Below are 25,389 nucleotides of genomic sequence, written 5' to 3'. Positions count from 1 at the left end.
GTAGGTACAACTGTGTCACTGTTTGCCTGTTGTGTTTGTGAATTCTTTTGCATGTACATTCTTGGTGTTTGCATGTCTCTGATTGCTGTTTTGCATCTTTTTTTTTTTTTTTTTTTTTTTTTTTTTTTTTTTTTTTTGCTATCATTTCTTTACTAAAGCATATAACAGGGCTTAAAAGTTCAGCATTAGAATCAATATTGTTGAGTAATATTATTTAATAATTCATATTACACTTCTTAACTTTTGCGCTGACATTATGGATCAAAACTAATTTTTATGAACAAGTTGTATATTTAACATTATTGGCTTCTGAAGCACCAAAAGAAAGGCCTCAGAATTAACCTTTTTGCACTAAAGAAGAAGATTTTGAATGATGCCTTTTTCATAATTTTACTTCATGCAACATTTGGTGACTGGGTTTTATACATATTTATATATTTTTGGGGAATATTTTGTACATAATCTTTATAAGCCCTGTGTCTGCATGCTTTTTAAAAATATTTTAACTGCCTTGCTGTCAAGAAGTTGACCTTCAATTTTGGCCATGGTTGTTTTTTAATAGTTTAATTGAATAATTGTAAATTACTGTGGAAACAATTTATTAGGAGTGAAGATAAATGACTTATTCTGTCTCTTTAAAAGTTAAACCAACCCATTACTTCGCTGCCAAACAAAATGAGCGTCAACTTCTTGTGCTGTATTTTTTCGGCTCCTATTTTTTTTATTATGGGACTCACTGCTCAGGAAAAAGACCAAAAATTACAATTTCAACAATTCAAGCATAAAAGAAGTTGATGTTCTTTTGTTTTGTTGCAGGAGTCATTGGGGGTGAGTGAGCCTCCAGAGAGTCACTCACCACGGTTGTTCGCGTGCATGTATTGCGGTGCGTCTTTCCCTTACCAGAGCAAACTCACCCGGCACATCCTATCCCATAGCCTCGAGACCTTGAAGTACCGTGAGCAGGTTCACCTGCACCAGCAGCAATCTCTTGCATCGATGGCCGTAGCCGGATTACCAACTGAACCGCTGAACCTCATGGAGAGCCACTTCGGAAGTCGACAAGATCTGCCAGAGCCTTCACCACATGAAAATTCGGCAATGGAACTGGACTTTGCAGCTGCGACTGCAGGAGGGCCAGGGGAAGTGGGTGCTTCATCAAATGTGGTGCTATGCAAGTTCTGTGGCAAATCGTTTCCGGATGTGGGCTCACTTATTGCACACCTTCCTGTTCACACTGGCGATCGTCCCTTCAAATGTGAATTTTGTGGAAAGGCATTCAAGCTGCGGCATCATATGAAGGACCACTGTCGAGTGCACACAGGGGAGAGGCCTTTTCGTTGCGCACTTTGTGGAAAGACCTTTTCACGTTCCACCATCCTCAAAGCTCATGAGAAGACCCACTACCCAAAGTATGTGCGCAAGTTCCTGTCTCCGAGTCCGGTAGATACCGAGGAGGAGTCACCACAGCAATAACGCACCTGCTGGTACAAGTGCATGGTCCTGACAGACAAGTTCCTCTCACCCAGCCACCATCTTCCTCTGGTGGGAGACATTTGCGGAAGCTCTGCAGCAATAATGAAATGGGGAGCTTAATAATTCCACAAGCCCCCTTGTACTATTCCGTAGAATTTAACCTCACGTGCAGGGAGATGCATTATTTACACTATACAATATTAGAGAGATTCTTGGTTATTTTGATAGATTTTTAAAGGGAAACCATATATGTATATATATGTATATGGTTAAATCTGAATGGAATTGTACAGGTTGATCTTGGGGCAGGTTCTTGCAAAATAAGATTTATCTGTACGTAAATGTTGAAAAGTGTTTGATGGAAAACACTCTAAAAATCTTCATCAACAGAGTGCTTTAAAATTTAGCTATTATATAAGTAAAAAAAATATATATATATATGTTTTTGCTGCCCAGTTGGTGCTTGTGGTATAAAGAACAACTGTTAATAGGAAAGCAATCTATCGAATTAGTATGAGCTATGCCACAAAAATATTTTAGGAAACTTGTTTCGAATATTATCAGAGTCATTAGGAAGGAAAGGTTTCTAGTCTGTCGGAAATTGTTTTCTTAGTTTTGCTGTTTAGGTAGGACACGGAATTGTCGCCAATGCAGAGAAGTTTAGTTTTTGTGCTTTGTATTTTAAAAGTAAAGACACCCGCCGAGAGATAAAACAAAAAAAGATTGATGATAGTTTGATGTTTTAGAAAATATACACATGTAATTTGGAAGAAATTTGTAAACTTGTTAGATAAAATTAGACTGTTGTGTAATTAGTTATTGCAATGTGAAGATGGCCCACTAGTTCGTGTCTGAAATTTCACCATAGATTGCTTGAACACCACCACCGTAATGACAGTGACTGCATACTTAGTATTCACAATGTGAACTGAGAGAAAAGTGCTTTACGTGATATATGTATATATATATTTCCAAAGCAATGTGCTTTATATGAAAAGAAGACCATATTGACTGTGAATCATGAAGCATGTCTCACCATCAAATGTTTAATGTCATGTTAGCAATCACTTTTAGAAATTAGGCACCCGTATTTGCTCATCTCCAAGATATGGCACCTATGGCAACAATAAAAAAAAATATAATTTTATATAGTCCAATCATCTCCTGATGAGATATTAACGTGCATTTAAACTAGTAATCTCACGTTTTAAAGATTTAGATGAAAGTGCAGTATTAGCAATGTAGAATTTAGTTTTTATTACGTTTTTTAAATACGTTTTCATTGATCTTGTTAATGTAAACTGCTGTGATACTATTAGAATATCTAAAATGTATCATAAAGGATATGTCTGTACCTTGAGTAGGAATTGTCATTATGCAATAATGATTCAAGATCTCAAGTTTTTTTTTTGTTTTAACTCATCAAGTAGGGCACCTGATTCATTCCTTTACACATACAGTCACAAAAGTCGTGTTTGTAATGTTTATGTCTAATTTTGTGGACCAAACGCAGTCAGTAACATGAAACCTTGCTCAACTTTCATGTGGCATTCATACATGACATTGAAAATAGAGACTTTTGCGAAAAATGTTTTTGTTTCGAATTTCTCAAAGATTTCTTACTTCAGAAAGAAGACTTACGGGACCTTATGGCAGCAAAAGACTTAAATACACAATTCTAAAATTCTTAAAATCTTTTAAATACAAGTAGTGTATATTGAATCATGTTATCTGGACACTTTCTAAATTGAATTTGAGAAATATGGATGAGAATGCTGGAAAGTGCATTGCAGACAGTTTAATGTGGGAGTCAAATTTTATACATTCATATTTAATTTGTCTTTGCTTTGTCTTCATTGGCTTTTCTTTATACCCTGAAATGAACGTTTGTATTATTTTGAGAACTTTATTAGGAAGATCTTCGATGAAACAACATTGCACTACTGATAGTAAGATATTATGGCATCTTTTCTGTTTTCTCTATTATATATATATAAATCGTTTTTGAGGACAACGTATGTTCAGTTCTGTTATCCAGTCTCAAATGCCAGATAATGAACTTCCTCATATTACAATTTTCTCTTCTTTCTATGCGTCCATTTCTGTTATGTGATTTTGTTTCTCTAGTATGGTTCGTACCTCATCTTTGTGACAAAAAATTCTTCGTGCATGGACTTTTTACACTGTAGACTTTCATTTAAATCCAAGCAAGTTAAAATGGAATTTGTAGCAGATAAAAACTATGCCGAGGCCCTTCCTCCCTGTTATCGTTCCACTATTTTTCTATCATCACTCATGAAGAAGTTCCCAATCTTGCCAGTCGGCACTGTAACATATCCTCTGGCACATATCTAACCAGCAAAAAAAGGTGAATAGAGACATGAAAATATAAATTTGAAGCATAGTAGCACCTGGAAACTTTGTCTTTGTTTTTTTTACATTTTCTGTTGAATATATCAACTCTTCCTGATTTAATTGTTACAGAACTTACACTTTAATTTTAAAAATGCAGACTTCAGAATTTGTCAAAATCAATCTGTTTAGTTGTAATCGTAATTTATTCTTTTGTTATCTCTGTATTATAGCTTACCTCGAACGTAATGTATTTTCTAACAATAATATTTGCATTAAAGTTGGTTGAGGTAAAATGTCAAGCAAATAGAAACATTCCTTACTGAACCAAATTGAAGCGTAGTTGTGCTTGTTGTTTGGTATCCAGTCAAGAGAGGCAGATTTCTATACCTTATTTTTAATATTCGTTTTGTGTTATTTCAAAAATATTTAATAATTTTTTAAATTATACTCTTTCCATACTCTATAAAATTACTCTTTCCTACTGACAGGATAAGTAAATGGGAATCAAATTTTTGACTCGCAGAATATCGCAGTTTTTGGGGGCTATGTTATCTGCCTGGCCTATTCATTGTAAGATTCAGACAATACCCATAAAACTTCTTTTTAGTGGAATGAAAACGAAAATATATGTAGAATTATTCACAAATTTCATAGTTTTTTTTTTATCAAGGTATTAATTTTTATTCAAAGAATTCTGTTCAGTGTTAATGAGATGTTATTTTAATGGTGGAATGAGATTTCAAGGGAAGTTGAGCTCTGATGTATGTTCCACAAGTCCCTTTACAATCAGTTTCACAAAATCCGCCTTTTTAACCTGATTGAGGTATTCGACTAATGAATTAAGCATTGGAATTGAAGAAATATCAAGTTGAAGTCTTCTTGTAAAACATTACTAATTGATAACATGCAGAAATCAGTCTCGCAATATAAGATTCATTTTGCTTTCTATGTTGATTTTTTTATCCACATGCACTCTAGAAGTCACCTACAGTTTGATATCTGAAATTTCTTTGCTCTTTTTGTGTCATCTGTTATCACTTCTCTTATGCAGATGAAACTCATCATTCTAATCATGGTATAGTCTTCATCATTTTTTTTTATTCAAAATACCCCTTATTTCTCGTGAAAAACAACTGAATAGACTATAGTGGACTATATGTTGTCAGCAAACAGCTGGATACATTAAGAATATTGATTGATCATTTTTTATTTTTACAATTTTCTCTTCATATGGTTAGCATTATTATCCAGAGGTATCTTACTTTTGCTTTTGATCCCACTAATTGAAGCTCTTATAGAATCTTGATTAATTCAATTTCACTCTCATTATTTCGTAAATTATTGTACAGGGAGTTCTTTACATTTATAGGTGCTGTTATTGACCACTGGTTCTTAATATTTGGAAGTGAAATGCGTAAGGCTGTAGTCACACTGCATCCATATTTGGCCGATTTTGTACACTTACAACAGTTAAAGAAACAAATGCATTGAGTTAAGTGGAGACAGTCACAGTAGAGCCATGCTTCACTGGCATGCACGGACATGTTTCACAGACTGACTGTGGAAACCAAATCATTTTGTTTATTTTTTTCTGGCCATGTGTGCCAGTCTATAATGTAGTTTGATGCTAAGCACAATGCTGTCATCACTGTTTTGTTTTTGTTTCTTTAATGAAATGATTGATAGTGAGAAAATGATTTCTTTGGTACCAGAACATCTCGGGTCACATTATAAAATACTGACAAACTTTAAATGGTATATACAGTGAGGGAAGTGAAGCGGTATGCACCGGTATGGAATACTGCCACGGTTTCTATGGCCAGAAAACATACTGTTAGTGAAAAATGACATATCGTCACTGAAAAAATGTGATCTGTAAAAATTGTTTATACATTTCTTCACAGCAAAGGGTGAATCTGTTTGCTTCGTAAATTTAAATCACAGCCTTCTGGAATTGTATTCAACATGTATTTAGGCACGTTTATTTGATAAGTCAACCCCTGGAATGCTTAAAAGAGTAGTATTTCAAGTATAGAAGGCTTATGGTGGCCATTGTTGTCAATTTAGTGACTGTGTCATTTTTGTTGTTGGACTTTTCATTAATAATAATTAATTAAGGGACTTTGAAGCTTTAACATCATTTTAAATGATAACTCTCAATGGACGCTGCAAAATAATCTAATAAATAACTAAAGTAAGTTGAAATTGAGGGGTTTGCCGGAAAAAGGGCGTATACGTCAATATGGTGAATTGAGATGCAGGCAGTCTAAGATTTTAAAACGCACCTAAATAAAATGTTATACAGATAGTGAACAAAATTATACATTAAATTAAAAATCTTAGCGAGTATAAATGTTTTGTAGCATTTAGGCAATTTATATTATTAAATTTCCTTATATTTGTACCATATAAAACTTCGGTCTATACGCCCTTTATCCATATAATGATTTGCTTAGGGGATTTAATGTAGATTTAAGATTTAAATTTCACACGGAATTGAAACAAAGATAAATTTTATGACATTTATTATCTACTTCTAAAGTAATTTACATTATTTCAGATATACTGAGTAGACATTAAGTATGCAAAGCAAAATCTCTGAATATAACAGAAAAAGAAAATCTCCATTTTGTGTGAACATAAATAAAACTTATTCTTTGTATAATCCTGATAACAATAAGCCCAAAAATCTGAATATTGTAACAAACCTCTTTATAGAACATAAAATATTTCCATCTGAATCTACGAGTTTCATAAGTTTGTTTACTCTTAAAGCAAGGACAATAATGAACATAAAAAGCAGTCAAAGGAAACAACTGGACTGACTAAATTGAACTATATATATTTGCTTAGTCTCTACCAAGAGAAAACACACACAGTACAGTATGCGGTAACGTGCAGCACTAGCTCTACTTGTAGACTGATTGACTAAATTGAACTATATATATTTGCTTAGTCTCTACCAAGAGAAAACACACACAGTACAGTATGCGGTAACGAGCAGCACTAGCTCTACTTGTAGACTGACTGACTAAATCACGCACGCACGCATGCAGCCCTGTCCTGCAGGAATGTACAGTACAATCAAAACAAAATTTCGCTACTATAATTAGCGAATTATTCACTACATTTTAAACCGTTTTCCCGAAGAAGAGCGTAGAGGTCTATCCGCCTTTTTTCTGGCAAACCCCTCAATTATTTTATTAAGAACTTTAATGTGTTGCGTAAGCTTAAAAGATTCGCTTTACTGACGGCATGGAACAATTTATTGTATACATAATGTTTGTGTATGTTGTAAGGGAGGGGGTATGTCTTTTAAATCGAGGTATGCCAGTGGAAAATCTTAGGGTAGCATAACGCCTCTGTTTTTTTCCCACTTCCCTCACTGGGTATATAGGAGTATGAGACTTACATCTTCCTCTCTTTCTTAAAAAATTATGTTCATCCTATCCCTTCTATTATCCTCTAATAATAAAAATTTCAATATCTCTATGGAGAAATTGGAGTTTGATTAAATACTGGTGAGAGATCTCAGTGTAAATCATGTGCAGTATGAGTACAAGCGTGGCACAGCTTGGGCACCCGATGAGCCTGCTGTTTATGTTTTGGTCAAATACAGATGCAGTGTGACTATTATCTAAGAAATCAGTATATTTAATATGACATGAGAAAATGACAGATCTCTTATGAAACATAGAACTTTAAACACTGCCTTCCTGTTTAAAATATATTTGGAAATGGGTACGTATCACTTACCGTACTTCTAAATATGTTTGAAAATGATACTGTGCCATGAGGCAAATTGAAGTGCCTGATTTTATTTCTGAAATTTATAATAAATGAAATTAAGTAGGAACATGAAAAATGGACACATCTAGAGTGAAATAAAATACTGCAGCTTCAATTCCATAGGAGTTAAAAGTACTGAAATTCATTAGTTTGGGTCTAATGAGAATTCATAATTAAATTTTATATAGGTCATGATTTTATTACCACTGTTCTGAGATGTTCAGCTGTTTAACTGTGCAATGTTTGTGGAAACGTGTATAATTTTATTTTTTCTACAATGAAGAGAATATAGTTTTTTGTTAGTTGTGTAACAAAGAAATGTTATTGGTTACTGATTTTGAAAGTATATTTATATTTAACATTATTTATTCTGTAACTATAATTCATCACAATTCCAAAACAGCGAAGTTGAAGAATGTAATAGAAGCATTGACCATGTCAGTACACAAAAAAATGGATAGAAGTTGCTCGTCAGTGGAAATTTTAATTTACTGTCTTTCTAAGAAAGCTGTACAAAACTTTTAGGAACATTTAATGTAGTATTGGAGAGACTTCACACTTACAGTTAAGCATTAAAAAATGCAAATTCTTCCACATTACAAACACGCCAAAAATGTATGTGAAAGGAGGAGAGAAAATGACAAGTTGAAATATTAAGCTCTGCTCTTGTAAGTGAGTAAATACGGTGCATAGTACACGAATTAATATCAAAAAGAACTGATCTTCCATTTACATATGATAATGAATATTGCATTTCCATGATTTGAAAGGATGAGAGACATTTGTTGATACAAACAGAAGCATTCCACTTCTGTTAAAGACATCTTTTTGTAAGTAATGGAACAAAAGTTGAGAAACCTAAAGTAATTTCCATTGTGATAGTTGCCTGGAGCTGTCAATGCTGTTACGTACATTTTTAAGTTGTAGAGATTATTTCACAGTATTATTCCTCTTGAGACGTGCATGGGATGAGAGAGACTGCTGCACAAAGGAATGGGAAGGAATATGCAGCAGTCAGATGTGATACTACTACTATTATTATTATTATCATTATTATTAATTATTACTGTAATATTAGTTAATTATTGTTAGAAGTAATTAGCCTTTGCTTTATTTAAATGTTAAAGCAGGGGAAGGATGGTTTTATTGTTGGTGGCAATTTTAAAAAATTTGCCATTGATATACATATATACATATTTTGTCGCAGACAGCTAATTGGTTGTATGTGACTAGTCAACTTAATGAAAAAGTTCCTGAGATTTGTAATTAGCGAATGTTGTGGTGCTTTTTAGAGTGCACTTTAAAAAGATAATTCACAGATGCGGTTATGACAGACACTTGGTTATCAAATGGGAGTTTATAACTTCATGAGCCATGTATTGGTCCCACATAGAAAGCTTAGTTTCAGGTTGTTTTCATATAGGGCACAGTAGCATATAAATCTGGATTGCTAGTTATTTAAAATCGGAATTTGTTGGAAATTTTATAAAATAGATTTTGGCAGGTAATTATATATAAAGAGCACATTTCTGTAAATATTTCGGAGTTAGCAATCCTGATTTATTGCCTACATACATGTCCTGTGTGGTGGCAGCCTTAGATCCTATATTAGAAGAGAGTAGTGGTACAGAAGGTAGTACAATAGTATGGAGACAGACTATTTCTTTATCCTATGTTCACCTGTGAATTGGTTAGCAATTTGCACGTATACACATACACACACACACACACCGCTTCATCACAGTAGTAAGAGCGAGTGCTTTGTTTTAGTCTCAGTTTAGCTTAATGGTTTAATTGCAGTTTATCCCACTAGTTAAAGCAATAGTACTTAGGTTAATTATAAAAGCAGATCACCAGCAACTCTTTCAATGAAGGTTTCTTAATTACTGGCAGCCATACAAGAGGGAGTAATTGTTTAGGTGACCAAGAATTGGTGTACGTGTACAGTACCACTAGTGATCACAGAAAGTATTACACAAATACAATGTTTTGTTATAATTAGAAGGGAATTTTAATTAATAGTGTAATGATGCCCACCAAGTGAAGGCAGTGTTTGTTCATTATATTGTTATATTAATGATTGTTACAGCAGGTCTGACCATTAACCAAGAAATGTATTGCTCTTGGTTGAGATATTATGGTTCAAAAGGACGTACTCTGTGCATTAGTTGACTGCAAATACAATATGTTATTGTTCGATAAAGTACATTTGCACTGGCCAACCTTCTGATGAAGCATAAGGTGATTTGATGCTGCAATTCCATGAGCACCACTGTCGTAAACCGAGGTTATTTTAATATATCATGAAAACCATCCTTCGTACTTGATTACATAATGAGAATGGATTTGAATAGGGGATATTGTTACATGGGATTTTGATTCTTGAAACGGAGTGAAGTGTGACTTACATACAAATCGGGTGTAATAATGTGCTGTGGTCACTTTTCTCAGTTGTTATTTTCCTCTGATGAGAATATCAAGATGGACTACAGTTTTCATATACCTGTTGACATTGAAACAAAATTAAAGTTTCCAGTGCAGGCACGTGTTATAGTTACTGCATAGCAATACATAGGTTAAATGCTTTTGATAGAGAATCTATGATATGGGTTATTTTCCACATTCACAATCTAGAAACCAAGAACAAAGCAATAACAAGAAATATATAAGAACATATATTTTAATAACTAAAGCAAAGTCTATAGAAATTGTATTTAAGGAAATTTGAGCAAATGTTTTAAAGTAGAAAAATAAGGATTATCCTGACAACAATAAGTTGAGTGTGTTGGCCCTAGTGTCTTTGTATTGTGCGAGTGGAGTTGGGTGAAGTGGTATTTGTATTATTTTCTCTTTGTCTATCTCTCTTTTTCTCTCTCTTTTTGTGCTTTATGTACTGTGAACGTTCTGTGTTCTTGGTTCATATTACCTTACTTTACTTTAATTTTTAATTAAAAGTCCCCCCCCCCTTTTTAATTGTATATATAAAAATTAACATTTTATTTAAACTTACAATCAAAACTTGGTGACCTGAAGTTACTTAAGTATTTTGCTGCCATTTAGAAACAAAATACACAAAACTGATTTTAAATACAAAACTTTTAACAATTGGCATTACTGAACGGACTTTGAGTGGTTGATTGTTGTTAATAATTTGCTTGGTTCATTTCACATAAATAAATTGTACAATTAGAAGTCACTAGTTGGACTTCATTCCTTTAAAAATGCCTCCTTTGTAACATTTACCATGTGAAGGGATGATTGGGTTGTGCAGTAGAAAGTATATTTATTTTTAATTTTTATGGTTATCAATATAAGTGTATAGTTTATTTTAATAATGTTATCAAAGGCTGTGAGAAATTGTGGTTCCTCAAAGGAGCATTGTGGGTACCTGATTACACTCGCATAATGGAGAGACATAGAGACAACCAATAGTACATTGATCATGATTTTATATATATATTAAATATATTATATATAAATATTGGTGTGTATATAGATATTTAAATTATTTATTGTACTAAGTATAGATATTTCTTTTGTGTATGACAAATTAACTTACTGTTAAGTCTATAATTGAAGAAAGAAAGTTTATTTATTGCTTCTAACTTGTAAAATCTGTAATTTTAATATATATATTATATATATATATTTTTTTTTTTTGCATTGTATGCGAATATTTTGTCTATGGTTTGGTTGTTTGTTCCAAACCAAGAGTATAATTTTCTTTGGTTGTTGGTCAGATGTTTGTACCTGGTAGGGAGAGAGTGGTACTTAAACGATCCACACAGCTATAGAATCACACCATTCTAGTTAACCAAGTTCTTGAAAGAAGAACATGCAATCAAGATTTTAATACAAATTCATCATATATATTTTATGAGAACTAGCCTCAAAACTGGTTCTTTTCATAATTATTACAATTTTGTGATGTCACACAGAATTGTTGTTAATTTATCCCAAAAATAACTGCAAATTCTTTATCCAAAATATTCACAGACCACAGATCACCATTCAATTGGGAATTAAATCAGAAAATTCTTATTATATGATCACCATTAAAAGTACCTACGTGAATGTTTCATATCAACGTACCATTGCTGATACAGAATAAAATGTGTACACATTTAACAAGAAACTTTATTATTTTTTGGTTTCTTCCAAATATCTGATATACACTATTTACTGTATTTTTAGGCAATTAGTGTATATGGAGTGTGATAGGTTTACAGGGTAATGTACATTCTTACAAAATTCCATGCAAATTCATATTCCATATTATATGTATCAGAATTGTTGTTGATGCAATTTGAAAAGCAAAAGCAGAATCAGAAAACATTAATACCATTTAAGTGATGCATGTTTAGAAATGATGTACTAGCATTGTGTGGATTCTTATATATTGTGTACTTTTATTCACCGCCAATCCATGACACATTATTCCAAAAATGTTGAGCCTTCAGTTGCTACAATCGACACTGACAAACTTATTAGAAGATTCAGCAGTACAAACTTTAGACCCAATATTAGTAGTTATTATCTTAAATTGCATGATCTCCCTTTTCCCAATCTAGCATTTTTGTTTAATAAAGTTTTGATTTCATTTTTAGTCAATCACACGTTATTTAATGGAATAGCTGGTCATTGGCATCAATTTTCTTCAGCAAATCCTGAATTTCAAGTACAGGGATTGACTACTGTTACAGATAATTGACCTGTTTTTGACAGAGCTGAATAGATTCCTACATTGAAAAAGCAACAGAAACATAATTCGGAGTTTGATATAATTAACTCGTGTTTTTAATATGTATGCTGCTCCTATTTTATGTATTTCCATTAATATATTTACTTATTACTTGTAATAAGCATTTCACAAAGAACAATTATGGCTTGCCTTGTTTGTTAGTAGCAGTAATTAAGTAATGATTCTCAGCAACACTCCATAATTTTTTTCATGTACTCGGTGATTCGTGAAGAAAGGTCAAGACACTGTGCTTTTCGGAGCCATTTCTAGTGAAGAAGTTCGTGTGGATATGAATCTGGTTTTGAACAGTTACAGAGCTATGGCTGTTTGATTCACAGAAAGAAAATAACTGTGCTTTCATTAGTCTGAATGAAGTTTAGAAATTGGCAGCCAGGAAATGTTCTTCAAATCAGAGTCAGTCATTAAAGTAGTTTTTCGAAAATATCACTTTCTGGTTCATTACACTTTTACCTCTGAAATATAATGAAGTACTGCATTGACCATTTGTGTGGTACACCAGACAACTAATTTTTGATCAAGGTCTTGACAAAGAAATCATATGGTAATGCACGATTCATAATTGTGCATTTATTTGTGCCTGATAAATGGACAAAGCCTCATATTTATCATGCAGTAGTTAAAAGTACAATTACATATGCAGTAAAAACATGGAATTAAAAAAAATAACAAAATTAAACAAAAATGAATGAACTAGGTCCCATTTGCATAATATTAAAACGAAACAATTGAAATATGAACATATCAAGAAGCTCAAAAAGATCAAGTAACCAAAGAAGTTATGAATGGTCTCCACAAGGAAGACGGAAATGAGGCAGTCCCAAACTTACTTGGTTACAAGGAATGATGAGAGAAAAAGGATTAACAGAAGGTGATTGGGAGGACAGAAATAATTGGAGGATGAAGGTAATCTAAATGTGTTAACATTGTACAATCTGCAGAGTAATAATACATGGACGTAGTTGCTTAACTGTTTGGAATTGGACCCATGTAGTAGCAGTAGTGTTTCAGCTGTTGGATGATCTCCATTTGCCATGGTGCATCCTAGGTATTTTGCCAGTTTCCAGTTGTTGGATGCTTCTATCTTTCTTATGTTAGATCAGAGAGGAAGGTGGTCCTTGTCCGTTATTGTGTCCGTTACATAGGATACAATGTGGAGATGTAAACATGGGTAGTATATGCAGGTGGGCTGCAAAAGAATCATGTCATATATGCAACCGAAAGAGGGCTACAGCTTCGTTGCATGGGGACTCAGGAATTATGACTCTGTTGTTGACTATATTCTCCCATATAGAGATTCTTGTAAATTAATTTTCATGCTCTTTTTAGTCAATCTCTTAGCTGATTGGAAGGAAATTTTACGACTAATTGTGTATTTTATTCTTGTACCTTTTTTTTTCTACCTTGTGCTAGGGCATCTGCCTTCTCATTTCCTTCAAACTGTCAGTATCTATTGCAAAGCAAATTGTTTTGTTTTTATTTGTTTTTTTTTGGGGGGGGGGCATATTGATATATTATAAACTTTTTTATTCAAAAAGCTTAAGAAATAATATATTAAAATTACGACTTTTCTTCGTGAATCATTTCTAGAATATCCTAAATGTTGCGTGGAGGTTTTGCCTTCATAGTGTGATCTAAATTACTTTCATCCAGCAGTGACCTTCTTAATCTCATTTTGAACTTATCTCTATTTAACATTACCTACTGATGTTATTTATATGTGGAATTTGTAGTGAACGAAGACTTACAGAGCAGGTTTTATTGGAATATTTTGTTCCCTCTGTTATGAATGCACCAAACATCTCTTTTTAACTTTTTAACTTAACTTTAACTCCTAGTAATGATCTCGTTGGGTCTCTAGAATCAGTCCCAAGACCTGAAAGTTATTGAAAATATCTAAGAAAAAAAGAAAAGTATGACTTAGCGTTCCTTGATATCATTATTATATTACTTTGGGAGTTTTGCCTTTAATGTTATAAAATATTATGAATTTTAACTACTGGTACATCTTTGTTTGGAAATAAATATTTTCGTAATACCAGTAAATGTATTCAGGCAATGATGAATGTCATCTGAATTAACTTCAAAATTACTGTCATTCTTTTCTTTTTGTATGTGTGTGTTTTATAGATTGCAAAATAATTAAGTCAGCTTGAACTTCAAAATTTCTTTATAGGCTACTTACATCAAATTGCGTTCGATTTCTTTAATTTCTGTTGGCAGTAAAATTCTATAAGGCACATAGACTTGTTAAACTGTACATGTAATGTCTTCTTCTTCTTCTTCAGTCCCTTCTGCTGCTAAGTGTCGGGTTCGCCTCTCTCCGTCCATTTCATCCATTTTTCCCGGTCTCTACACATTCTCTTCATCTCTACCATTGTTTTTCCTACATGTAATGTCAAATATGAGAAATCTGGGAAGAAAAATTCTCACCTTGATAGGAAGTTGGGACTTTATTTCAAATACATCATCATCATATCCGTCACGTATTAGACCCTACAGGATCTGTTACGGTCTCATGCCAGCGCTTTCGTGGTCTTCCCAATTTCCTCTTTCCTCTTGGTACATAAGTAAGAATCTGTTTAGGCCATCTAGTGTGATCCATTTTTACTCATAGTCCTATTCACGCCATAGTCGTCAACAGATTCTGCATTCCGGCTGTTAATATTATGAGACTTGAATGTAATACAGAGTTCCTGTGGATAGGTTACAAGCCTGTCGCACAGTAGTCCAGTGGTAGGGCTGCTACCTTAATAGCCTTCTGGACAGGCTTTATATGGCTTTTCCTCCATATGTGTTGGAACAGTTATACTGCTGTGACTCGGTCCCCAGAGCCTTGGCTGTTTAGGAACAGGTTGCACCACGTGAAGGCGAGGTTGGGAATTAGGTAGGAGAGGTGATAGATGGAATGAACTTCACTACCCTTTGCAACCCTTCAAATACATAAATTTTACTTTATTTCAAATACATAAATTTTAAGTGCTGTACTGTTGCTGATATGTTTGTCAGTGGTCACACCAATGGAGATACGTGGTTCCAGCTAAAGAATTTGATTTTGCTCCCTTAATAATGATAGTGCCTTATTGCATTCTTCCCCTTTCACCTTGATATTCAAGTGCTTAGACTACATGTGTATAGCCAACTGTTATTGACCATGAACTGTTACATGCATTTATGATACCTGACCAGTAAATATGGATACAGAACTCGTAACAAAAGTTAACTTGTGAACCACTTCATGTACTTCTTTTGTTACTCCCCGCATCAGTCACTATTTCCACCCTTTATTCCAATTTGCATAGTGTAGTTGTTAAATCTCAGTAACATCATATGATCATTGCTGTTGACATTTTGTAGTTAAATAATTATCCAGAACACAAATTGATAGATATTGGCGTGTTTAAAAATGCACTATATGTAAAAAATGATATAAATGATATTTGCAGTTAGTTTTTGTGATGAATCTGTGTAGTGTTCACTGAGCAAGGTGAGACTGCTTGGTAATAGTGCTATGTGGAAGCTTGATATGTGTATTCTTGGTGAATTGTGGGGATGCTGATGACGACTTAATTTATGCATTTCGGGTAATGAAACATTTACTCAATGCAAGATGAAGGGGATCTTCATTTGGCTGTGGCTTGCCTTGGTACAAGAATATTGTTCCCCGACTGAAGTTGTATTTTTCTAAGCGTGAAGTTTGTTGAAAAAGTTAAATGTTTTGAGAGCAAGTGTTGATATGTACGTGAGTTATTCTTACAAGAACACAAGAGAACATAAAACATGAATTGCAGATAACACTGTGATAGTTTGTGATGAACGATTATAATCTGCAGCTTATTTATATAAAAGAAAACTGCTCTTGTAAACAGATGATTGTTGAGAAGCATTTCAACAAAATGCTCTTTCCTAAGGGTTTCTTGACTTGAAAAATAATTAAGGAGCCCATTCAAATCTACTTTTGTTTTGTTAATTAGTGTAATTTTCTACAGAATTATTTTTGTTACAATTAAGTTATCTCAAATGCAGTAAGTGTTTGTTGTCATGTTTTGAATTCCGTGTATTTTGGTTTTATATGTGCTTAGGGGTTGTGCATTTGAGAAGTCATGTGTATTATGTAGTAGTCCTGATTTGGTTGCATGCTTCTCTCAACAATGAACTGCAAGGAATTTTGTTGTTATTTTGCAGCTGTGGTATAATTTTCTTTTGATCTGTATAGTGTGCCATTCCAAGATTACCACTCTTACTGAAAGGTATACGTGATCTGATGCAGCTAAATTTGGATTTATTTTGGTTAGTGAGTGCTTTGTAGTGCTGTGTGATTTCTACGAAACAGGTGATGAGACCATATACAAGTGATAAAACTGATGCATTGGTTGCTGTGCAAACATCTGAGTTATGTAATTGTTGCCATATTGTCTGTGCAAGAATCCATCATCCTTTGTTAAAGCCCAGTGCATAATGTCAGTGTTCCACTTAGTAAGTTGTGACGAAAGTTCCTCATGCTGTTGAAACCTAGGCAATCCCCGGCCAGCTGTCAGTGCAAAGTAACTGTGTTTTCAGTGAGTTCTCTTGATATGGTTAAATACTAGCATTTTAAATACTTGAGATTTTACTATTACATCCTCATATGTAAATAACAGATAATAGGAAAGAACAATAACAAAGAAGTATTTAATTAGGAATGACGTACAGATTATTTTGTACCCATTCGTGACAAAACACCAAAATAGCTCATGTGCTGTATTATTAATTTAAGATTCTTTAAATATTGTAAAAAAAAGTTTAGGTACACAATTCACATATCAAGAGGTAATACTTTTAAATGATACATTGCTGATTAGCTTGTACCTATTAATAGAACTTGCTGAAAACTTGTGTCATTCTGTCTTCAGTTGTATTTGACATTGTGCCCGGACAGTCTTTCCAGACAGACCTTACATGTTCCTGTTTAGAGATAATAAATTGTATCCATAACCTATCTGAAATGCACTAGTATGGATCTGCTTTTTGAAAGTCTAAGTCAGTTGCAAATTCCTATGCTTGTATCTTTTTTTTATTTTTATTTTTTTAACTGTTACATTATGTGATATATTTGCTTCTGTTCTCGTACACTATTACAGTTAGAGAAGTTATTGTTTGCCATTCTGCAAGGCTTTATTTTTATGCTCTTCAAAACAAAACATGCATATCATAGCTGTAAAAACTTTTGACAAATAAAATGCTGTAAAAAGTTGTTTGATATGAAACAGTCATCAAGTTGTACCCACATTAGGGATAAAATGCAAGCATAGAAAAATATACAGTTGTTTTAACTCTTTACGATTCGTCTCTTTATGGTTGGAGAAACAAGCAGGCAGTTATATTAACTGAGCACTATATGAATACCTTTGCCTTTGTCCTCAACTGCTCCTTCCTTTATTAACTTGTTTGGGAAATAGGATCATGATTTATGTTGAAATTGTATGGCTTTCAGGATGTGATGGTTGTTGATGGACGGTACGGACCCTCCTGTGCAGTAGCTGCTGCACGACACCGTGGGACAGAAGCTCAGATAAGTAATCACAGTAGTAGATCTTCTACACCATTCCAGTTTCCCTTTCCACCATTCAGCACTAACTATGGTGGTCCTGGAATTGGGAGTGAGGTTGGAGGGGAGGGTCCTAGTAGACAGAACTGTTCGATACTAAGTCTCCTCCAGCAGCAAGGTTTGATAGCTTCCCCACTGTCAGAGGATGGAGGCAGGTCCTCTGTCGGTCCTGTGAGTGGGGGCATGTTCCGATGCAGCATCTGCCTTGCTGCATTTCCATCAGCGTGGCTTCTGGAGCAACACACAAGTCTGCAACACGCCTCACAGCCAGGCACTGAGGACGGCGAAGGTGTAGAAGAAAAGCCCTTTAAATGTGATCAGTGTGGGCAGAGTTACCGCTATCGCTCAGCATTTCTCAAACACCGTGAACAAAATCACCGTGCACGATTGCCTGCTGATAAGCTGTTTACCTGTGATGTATGTGGTATGCAGTTCCGATACCTAAAGTCTTTCAAAAAGCATCGCCTCAACCACGCACTTGAAAAACTGCACTCTAAATCTCCCCCCGACTTAGACACATTTGCCAGAGTCATGAGAAATAATGGAGGTCCATTTGCTGACAGGTCACTTTTTCGCAGTAGCACAAATATTCCAGAATCTTCAACAGATTACAGTAATAAAATGTTGATGATGATGCAAGGAAGCAGTCGGTTGAATGGCGATGCAACATTGTTCTCGCCACCTTTGCCAAGTACTAGGGAAAGCGGTCGAGTCACAGCCCCTCCCACTGCAATGCTTCCGTCTACAGAAAATGGCAGTGATCAGGTGTCCAGCTCGAACGAAGCCGTGGTGAGCAACGTGGCTGATGACATGAGTACCTGTGCTGAGCGTGCGGCAAGTGTTCCAGTCTCCAAGATGGAGCAGCAAAACTTCTACAAGTTCTCATTGGACGACTATTATTATGGCAGCAGCAGCAGCACCGTGGCTGAGGGGAGCAGTGCGCTAGCACGGAGGGGATCGAAGTCAGACCGCATGTCGGATGGCGAACAAGATGAGACAATTGATTCTCTTGCATTTGCACTCACAATGGCTTCAAATGGCAGCGGCGATGCGTTCAGGTCTGCACAGGAAGCTTCCCTGCTTAACTTGCTGCGTCTGGATGCGGCAGAAAGGCAGCGTGAACGTCGCTTTGCTTGCCCATTTTGCGGAAAATGTGTCAGATCTAAAGAAAATTTGAAGCTTCATGTTCGCAAGCATACTGGGGAGAGGCCATTTGTCTGCCTGTTCTGCGGTCGAGCATTCGGAGGCAAGAGTGACCTGACTCGACATTTGCGCATCCACACAGGTGAACGTCCATACCATTGCGAAATGTGCGGCAAATGCTTTGCCCGAGCAGACTATCTGTCCAAACACCTCACCACTCACATCCACAGTTCCCAGCGGTGAATCTATCCGAGCAATAAATCCAACCATCTGATTTTTCCACACTTATCTGTGTTTGTTGTCTGCATGAAACTTTGCCATTTCCTGTTTCCTAATTGTGAATGTTTCTTTCCAAAGAATATTCACATTAAAATAATTACAACTGAGTTTTCAGATTTGTTGAAAATGGGCAGAAACGTGGTTATACATTGTTTGGAGCTGAATGTGTGAATTCTGGAAGTTACAATTAGGTCTACTTGAGTGCAATCAAATGTAATTTGTATACAGCGAACGAGCAAGAACTGACATTTTTCTAAGTAACTAAGAAGAGAGTCCGGTTGGTTATAAGTATCCTTCTTGGGGAAGCTTACTCCATAAGTGAGGGTTTATAAGTATACAGTAATATATTTTATGTTAATGTTATTTTTGTAGATATTTAGTATCATTATTGAGGATTGCAAATATAATAGTAATAATTAAGGTGAATAACGTGAGCATCAGAAAAATAATAGTAATACTGTGGATACAGAAGCTAATACTGACTGCTGAAAGAAACTATCTACAATTTTTTTTCTTGAGACTGCCTTTTCTGTGAAAAGGAATAATTACGAGACACAGTAACACTAAAATGTAGTGAAACTACAGGCAGTTTGCAGCAGTGAACTCTTGTTAGTGCCATTGTTGTCAAAGGTTGTCAGAAACCTCTCTAGAACTAAGGTTTGTGAAGTGTATAATTCTAGAAGCAATATTGGTTGAAGACTTAACAGTAATAGAGTTTGCAACTCCTTTACTGACCCCATCCTTGTCATGACTGAACTTGTTACTGTCAGTGATGAAGAAAGGTGTTTATTTATAAATGTATTGCCACAAACTGCGTAACTGTAAATGTTCTATAGTATATTTATTGTATAAAAGTGTTACAATTTTTTTTAGAAAAGTGCAATACTATCATAGTTCCACATGACATGTGTTATTAAGTAAAGAACATCCACTTAAGAGAAATAATAACCATGCTAGCATTGTACTAACATGCAATAATTTAATATCTGTATTTCTGATATTGAAATTACTCTTGTAAATCTTCTAGGGACACATTCCTTCCTCTCTCAAAACACTTAAAAAACAGCCTATTTAAATGATTTCATCTGAGAAAATTATTTCTCGTAGTTTAAATAAGTTGGGTATTCCAGTGATCATAGATTGAATGTTTTAAATGTTAGAAAAATACCTACAGCATGAGTTATATCTTGATCTTCTTCTTTACATGTGAAAAAGCAGCATACTAACAATAAGTTGTGTTACATGCAAACCATAGCCTACCTTCTCTTACACTTACCCTTTAAAATGAATATATGTCACTCTTCCATTGTGTAGTTCCAAGTAATACTATACATAACTGTTTTGTACTGCAGCCACCAAAGTTTACTAGTCACATGAATCTTTACAGTTTTGGGTGTTCGTTCACTGTTACCACCTCAATATATGTCATTAAAAATATTTCTCTCTGTTAAAATTTATGATTACTCGATTGCATATTGTAATAAATTTTGTCATTTTATGGAGATTTGGGATGGATTTCTATTGGCCAAATAGTACTGTAAATATTTATTTTAAATAGGACACTTACAATATTAATATTGTTGGTTAAAAATCTGTAATTTAGCATTTTGAATTTAATACTTTTTATGTGCCGATTATTAATCTGAGGATGTTATGCAACATTCATATAATAATTTTCTGACCTGCAGTATTGCAGCAGCAGAACAAATAGGAGGCATTGTTTTTATCAAATAGTCCGAGTGAAACATTGAGCTCATGTGTAAGGAAGAAGTTAAAAGGTACTAGTATGTGTGATATCTTATTTGAATATTTCTTAAATAATCATAAAACTGATATCTGACCGCCATTCCACACACACATCTTGTCATAAGTTACGTAACACTAGAAAGATTTCATTTATAGGTTATTGGTGTGAATTTGGTATTACATTTGTAGTACGATTGCAGTTCCTATCAAATGTTGGATAAGGAATTAAAGAGAGGATTGATATGCCATTAGAGTTTAGTTAGTAAAAAATCGAGATTAAAATTCTTATTGGAGTTGCAATGAAAGAACTATAATAATGAAAATTTCAATGTTCAGTTAATGTTGGTGTTAGTATGATGCTAGAAGCTATTCTTTCTTCAGTACTACACAGCTCAAAAAGGTAACAATATTGAATCCCCAGATATATGCTGTGGTGGTTCACAAATACATTAATCCTTAATATGTCATTGTTTCTCAATTCAAGTGTGATGTATTTTCAGTGTTATTGGAACCCAAAAGTTAAATCTGGAACAGATTTAGAATTAGAGTGAGCATAACCTAGATGAGATTTTATCTTTTCATGCCCTGTTATTGGTCAGGAGTATTTGTTCACTGCACATATAAACACAGCAAGGAATAGATTCCTTTTGTTATTCAGTTGTGTAGGTGTACTACAGGTTTGTTCCAGCAAGCAATTCAGAACGCGTTCCGAACTAATACCAAACTTCTTTCGACGCATGCACAGTTATGTAAGGTGTCAGAACTAGTTTGGGATTTTACGTTATTGGAACGTTTGTTGAATTATTCGTTCAAGGCCTTCGGAATTTCTTCTCATATTAAAATTATATTCATCTTCCGAACTTAATTTGTCATAAAATATATCACTATCATCTTCCAAATCACTCATGATGTACTATTTTTTTCTAGCCTCGAAGCATTTTAACCATAATTTCAGACTAAACCATCTGCGCATGTGTCAACAGTTCAGAATTCCCAGTTCTGTTCTTAATCAAGAACCAATTTCACTTGTTCCGAACGAGTTCTGAAGCACAGAACAGGAAACTGGAAGTTCAGTATCGGTTCGGAATCAGTTCTAGTCTTGTTGGAACACACATTGGGCTACAGTGCATGAGCAGACAGTTCAGAATCGATTCTGAATCATGCTGGAACAAACCATACATAGGCAGCCATAAGATTATTTAATTTGGTATAGTTCTGCCCTGTTTAATGTATTAAAAAAAACGACTAATTTAGATACTGGTATAAAGAAAGGTTTGATAATTTATTTTTCAGTTTAATTGAAGCTGTAAAACTAAGCAATAAATATTGAAGTGTAATTGTCTAGAACTAGGTTGAGTCGTTGAAGATTCATATACTTCTAATACATTAGTGCTGAAGTTAAGAATACATTCAGCTCTACGTCCATGTATAATGTCTCCGTGGAATGAAGTTTTTGCAGGTTATATGCACTCGCATAATTACATATATCGTAAGATGAAACAGACATTTGATACAATACAACCACAGTCTACTATATACAGTCACGAAGCTTGAGTTTTGAGAGTGCTAGAAACAATAGACTGTGACGGTTCTATTTTGCATTGCCTGTAATGAGGCGATATTAGCGATCCTAGTGGTGAGCAACTATCTAATGTTTGCATATTTACTATGTATTGAGCTTTGCGACTGTATAAACTAGACTGTGATACAACTAGGATAAAGCTAAGCTGAATAGTTAGGATCAAGCTTTTTTAAAAAGACAAAAGTACACAGAGCCGACTCTACCCTATTGCTATTCTTGAAGCAAGTTAAGTTTATTTTATCTTCGACTTTAATAATATTTCTACCATTTTTCTTGCAAAATGTAATTTTTCTATATGCTTTAAAATGTGGTACCTTACATCTCTTTGGAGGTGATAGTCAAATATTGAATTTTGTCACCAGTTTTATAAAGTAATTCCCACTCAAACCATATAAATAATATTGTTTGAAATTAATGACACTTAACTCTTAGCCTATATGTAATGCATTGTCAAAATTTTGTTCTTTTGAAGGACATCCAAATCCCATTACGAAAATTATTTAGGTTTTTTATTTTTTTTGTATACTTTCTATTGATATAATCTTAGAGATACTTACCCATCAAGTAGTTTTTAAAAGTAAAATATATATCATGTTCTACACAGAACATTAAAATAATCTTATAATCAGAGATTTGAATAATTGAATTTGTTGTGTTAAGAGTTTTCATCGCAAAGGAACTCATTGAAATCCTAATAAAAAGTTCAGGAAGCACTAGTCTAAAGTGTACAGTATATATTTTAATAACAAATCTGGTTGAGGTTTCTGCAATGTAATTTACTTGCTAAGAAGTTTTATTTTATCTACAAGTTGATAGCAAAAACTGGTCAGCATTGCAAGTATATGTTGGAATTCAAAAATGTGTAACCGCAAACTTAATATTGAATGAGGCCACTTAATGAAGTTAAATCTTCTGGTGAGTGGTTAGTGAATCTCATATGGTTCACATAATATTTAAAAGAGAACATTATTAAATAAATACAATGTAATTAATACTGTACACACGAACAGAAAGGGTGCCTTGTACAGCACCATTAAATCCCTAGTGGTGACCGTGTAACTAATATGGTGAGGAAAATCTGGTCTTAGTGACTTCTTGGTATAATTTCAGGAGAAGGAATACAAGAAATGTCCAACTCTGAATATAAATTACGACAAACATTTGACGTAAATAAAATTGAGAAAATAAGCCTTTCCAAAAACCATATGTTTCCGAGCATTTGTTTAATGAAACAACTTTCGAGTCAATTTAAAGCATGTAATTCAATATTTTCTTTCACATGCCATTCCAATTATAGGAAATTGCATGTATAGATGTAACCCTCAAATGTTACTGTGCATATGTATTAATTTTATACTTAACAGTAAACAAGCCAAGAAAAGATACCTGAGAACAATTTTAAGAATTTCAAAATAGAACAGATAGGACGTCTGAAAAGTATATATATTAACAATGCACTTTTTTTTTTGTAAAGAAATTAGGCAAGCCATATTGTTTGTCCTCAATCTTTTGCAATTGTTCCTTGATATATAATGATCAGAATCCTGATTGTCTTTGGACTTAGTCCATTGTCTTTGTGTGCCTTGTGTACCTAACTTATTGCATCACATCCTCTTCTTACTTGGTGCTTGGACAAATCGAAGTATTGCTTTGACTATCTCAAAATGTTCATGTCTTGAAGGGTGTTGCTAATTTCATCGTCAACTGAGAATTCTCTAATCTGGTGAAATATGAATAACATATTAATCATGTTATACCAGATTAAAAAAAAAAACAGATAGCAGTTTCAGGCAAGAGAGATTTACGCCAGCACATAGTTACTGTTTATTGTGCTCTGACATGTGAATCATATTGTAATAAAAATAATTTCTGCCAATTATAACAAGTGATTGAATGAATCAGTGAATGAATGAATATTTGGTTTGTATGTGTTTGAAGAAACTCTACCATCCGTGATACTTTACTATAAGTAATGAGAGAAGAATTAAAATTATCCAAGGATGTAAACATTATTCAAGAGATGATTAGGAATTAAAGTTGAAGTCTTGAGCTTTAACATCACTTATTCACTCTACCATTTAAGAGATTTACGAGAATTTACAAAATAGGACATTAAATTTTCTAGGAAAAACGTATTTCAAGTAAGACAAATCAAATACCATCAGCGCTTCATTTCTTATAAGAAGCAATAGAGCACATTAGGGGAAAAAATGGAGGAATGTGTGAAAGTAGCAATAATGAATGGTAATGTAAAATTCCACACCGCTACATATTTCAGTAGCTAGTGATATTAGAGACTGATAATTCCTATAATTATTATTCAAATTATTCATATTTCCAATTGAATAGAGTAAGATAAGGCTGTGTATTAACTAAATTTGGATATCATTTTCCCCCAATTGAAGTGAATATAAACATTTTTTAAGATGAGCAATACACATAGGTTGCATACTAAACAATGTGACTTGACTAATTTCTGAGGTGTGAGATGTTAGCTACTTCATTTTCGGAAAAGAGGGTGAATATGTAAAAAATTTTAGTTGGTACGCATTTCTCTGAAATGGGTAGCAAAATGCTATGAATTTCACTCATTTGAATGGAGTTATTACACACTGTAATAGTACACAGTCCCTGACTCGCAAAAGTTATTTGAATGTTATAATTTTCTTATGTAAT

General features: G+C 34.0%; 1 protein-coding gene across 4 annotated transcripts in view; it reads left to right on the top strand.

Moving 5' to 3' along the window:
- LOC138690997 (protein tramtrack, beta isoform-like) overlaps positions 1–23,153 on the top strand; it is a 305,513-nt gene extending 282,360 nt beyond the window's left edge. For 3 of the 4 annotated variants that reach the window (XM_069812626.1, XM_069812623.1, XM_069812625.1), the window contains exon 4: positions 17,850–23,153. In XM_069812626.1, the coding sequence (XP_069668727.1) occupies positions 17,850–19,349 (1,500 nt within the window). In that variant the 3' untranslated portion in view covers positions 19,350–23,153. Of the gene's footprint in view, positions 1–816; positions 17,696–17,849 lie in introns of those variants that run through there. The other variant, XM_069812627.1, reaches the window with a different exon arrangement.
- The last annotated feature ends 2,236 nt before the right edge of the window (positions 23,154–25,389 follow it).

Source organism: Periplaneta americana, chromosome 16 (genome assembly GCF_040183065.1).
Source record: "Periplaneta americana isolate PAMFEO1 chromosome 16, P.americana_PAMFEO1_priV1, whole genome shotgun sequence".
Lineage (NCBI taxonomy): Eukaryota > Metazoa > Arthropoda > Insecta > Blattodea > Blattidae > Periplaneta > Periplaneta americana.
The sequence above is the reverse complement of the archived record's forward strand: the minus strand, read 5'-3'. Positions and strand labels throughout refer to the sequence as shown.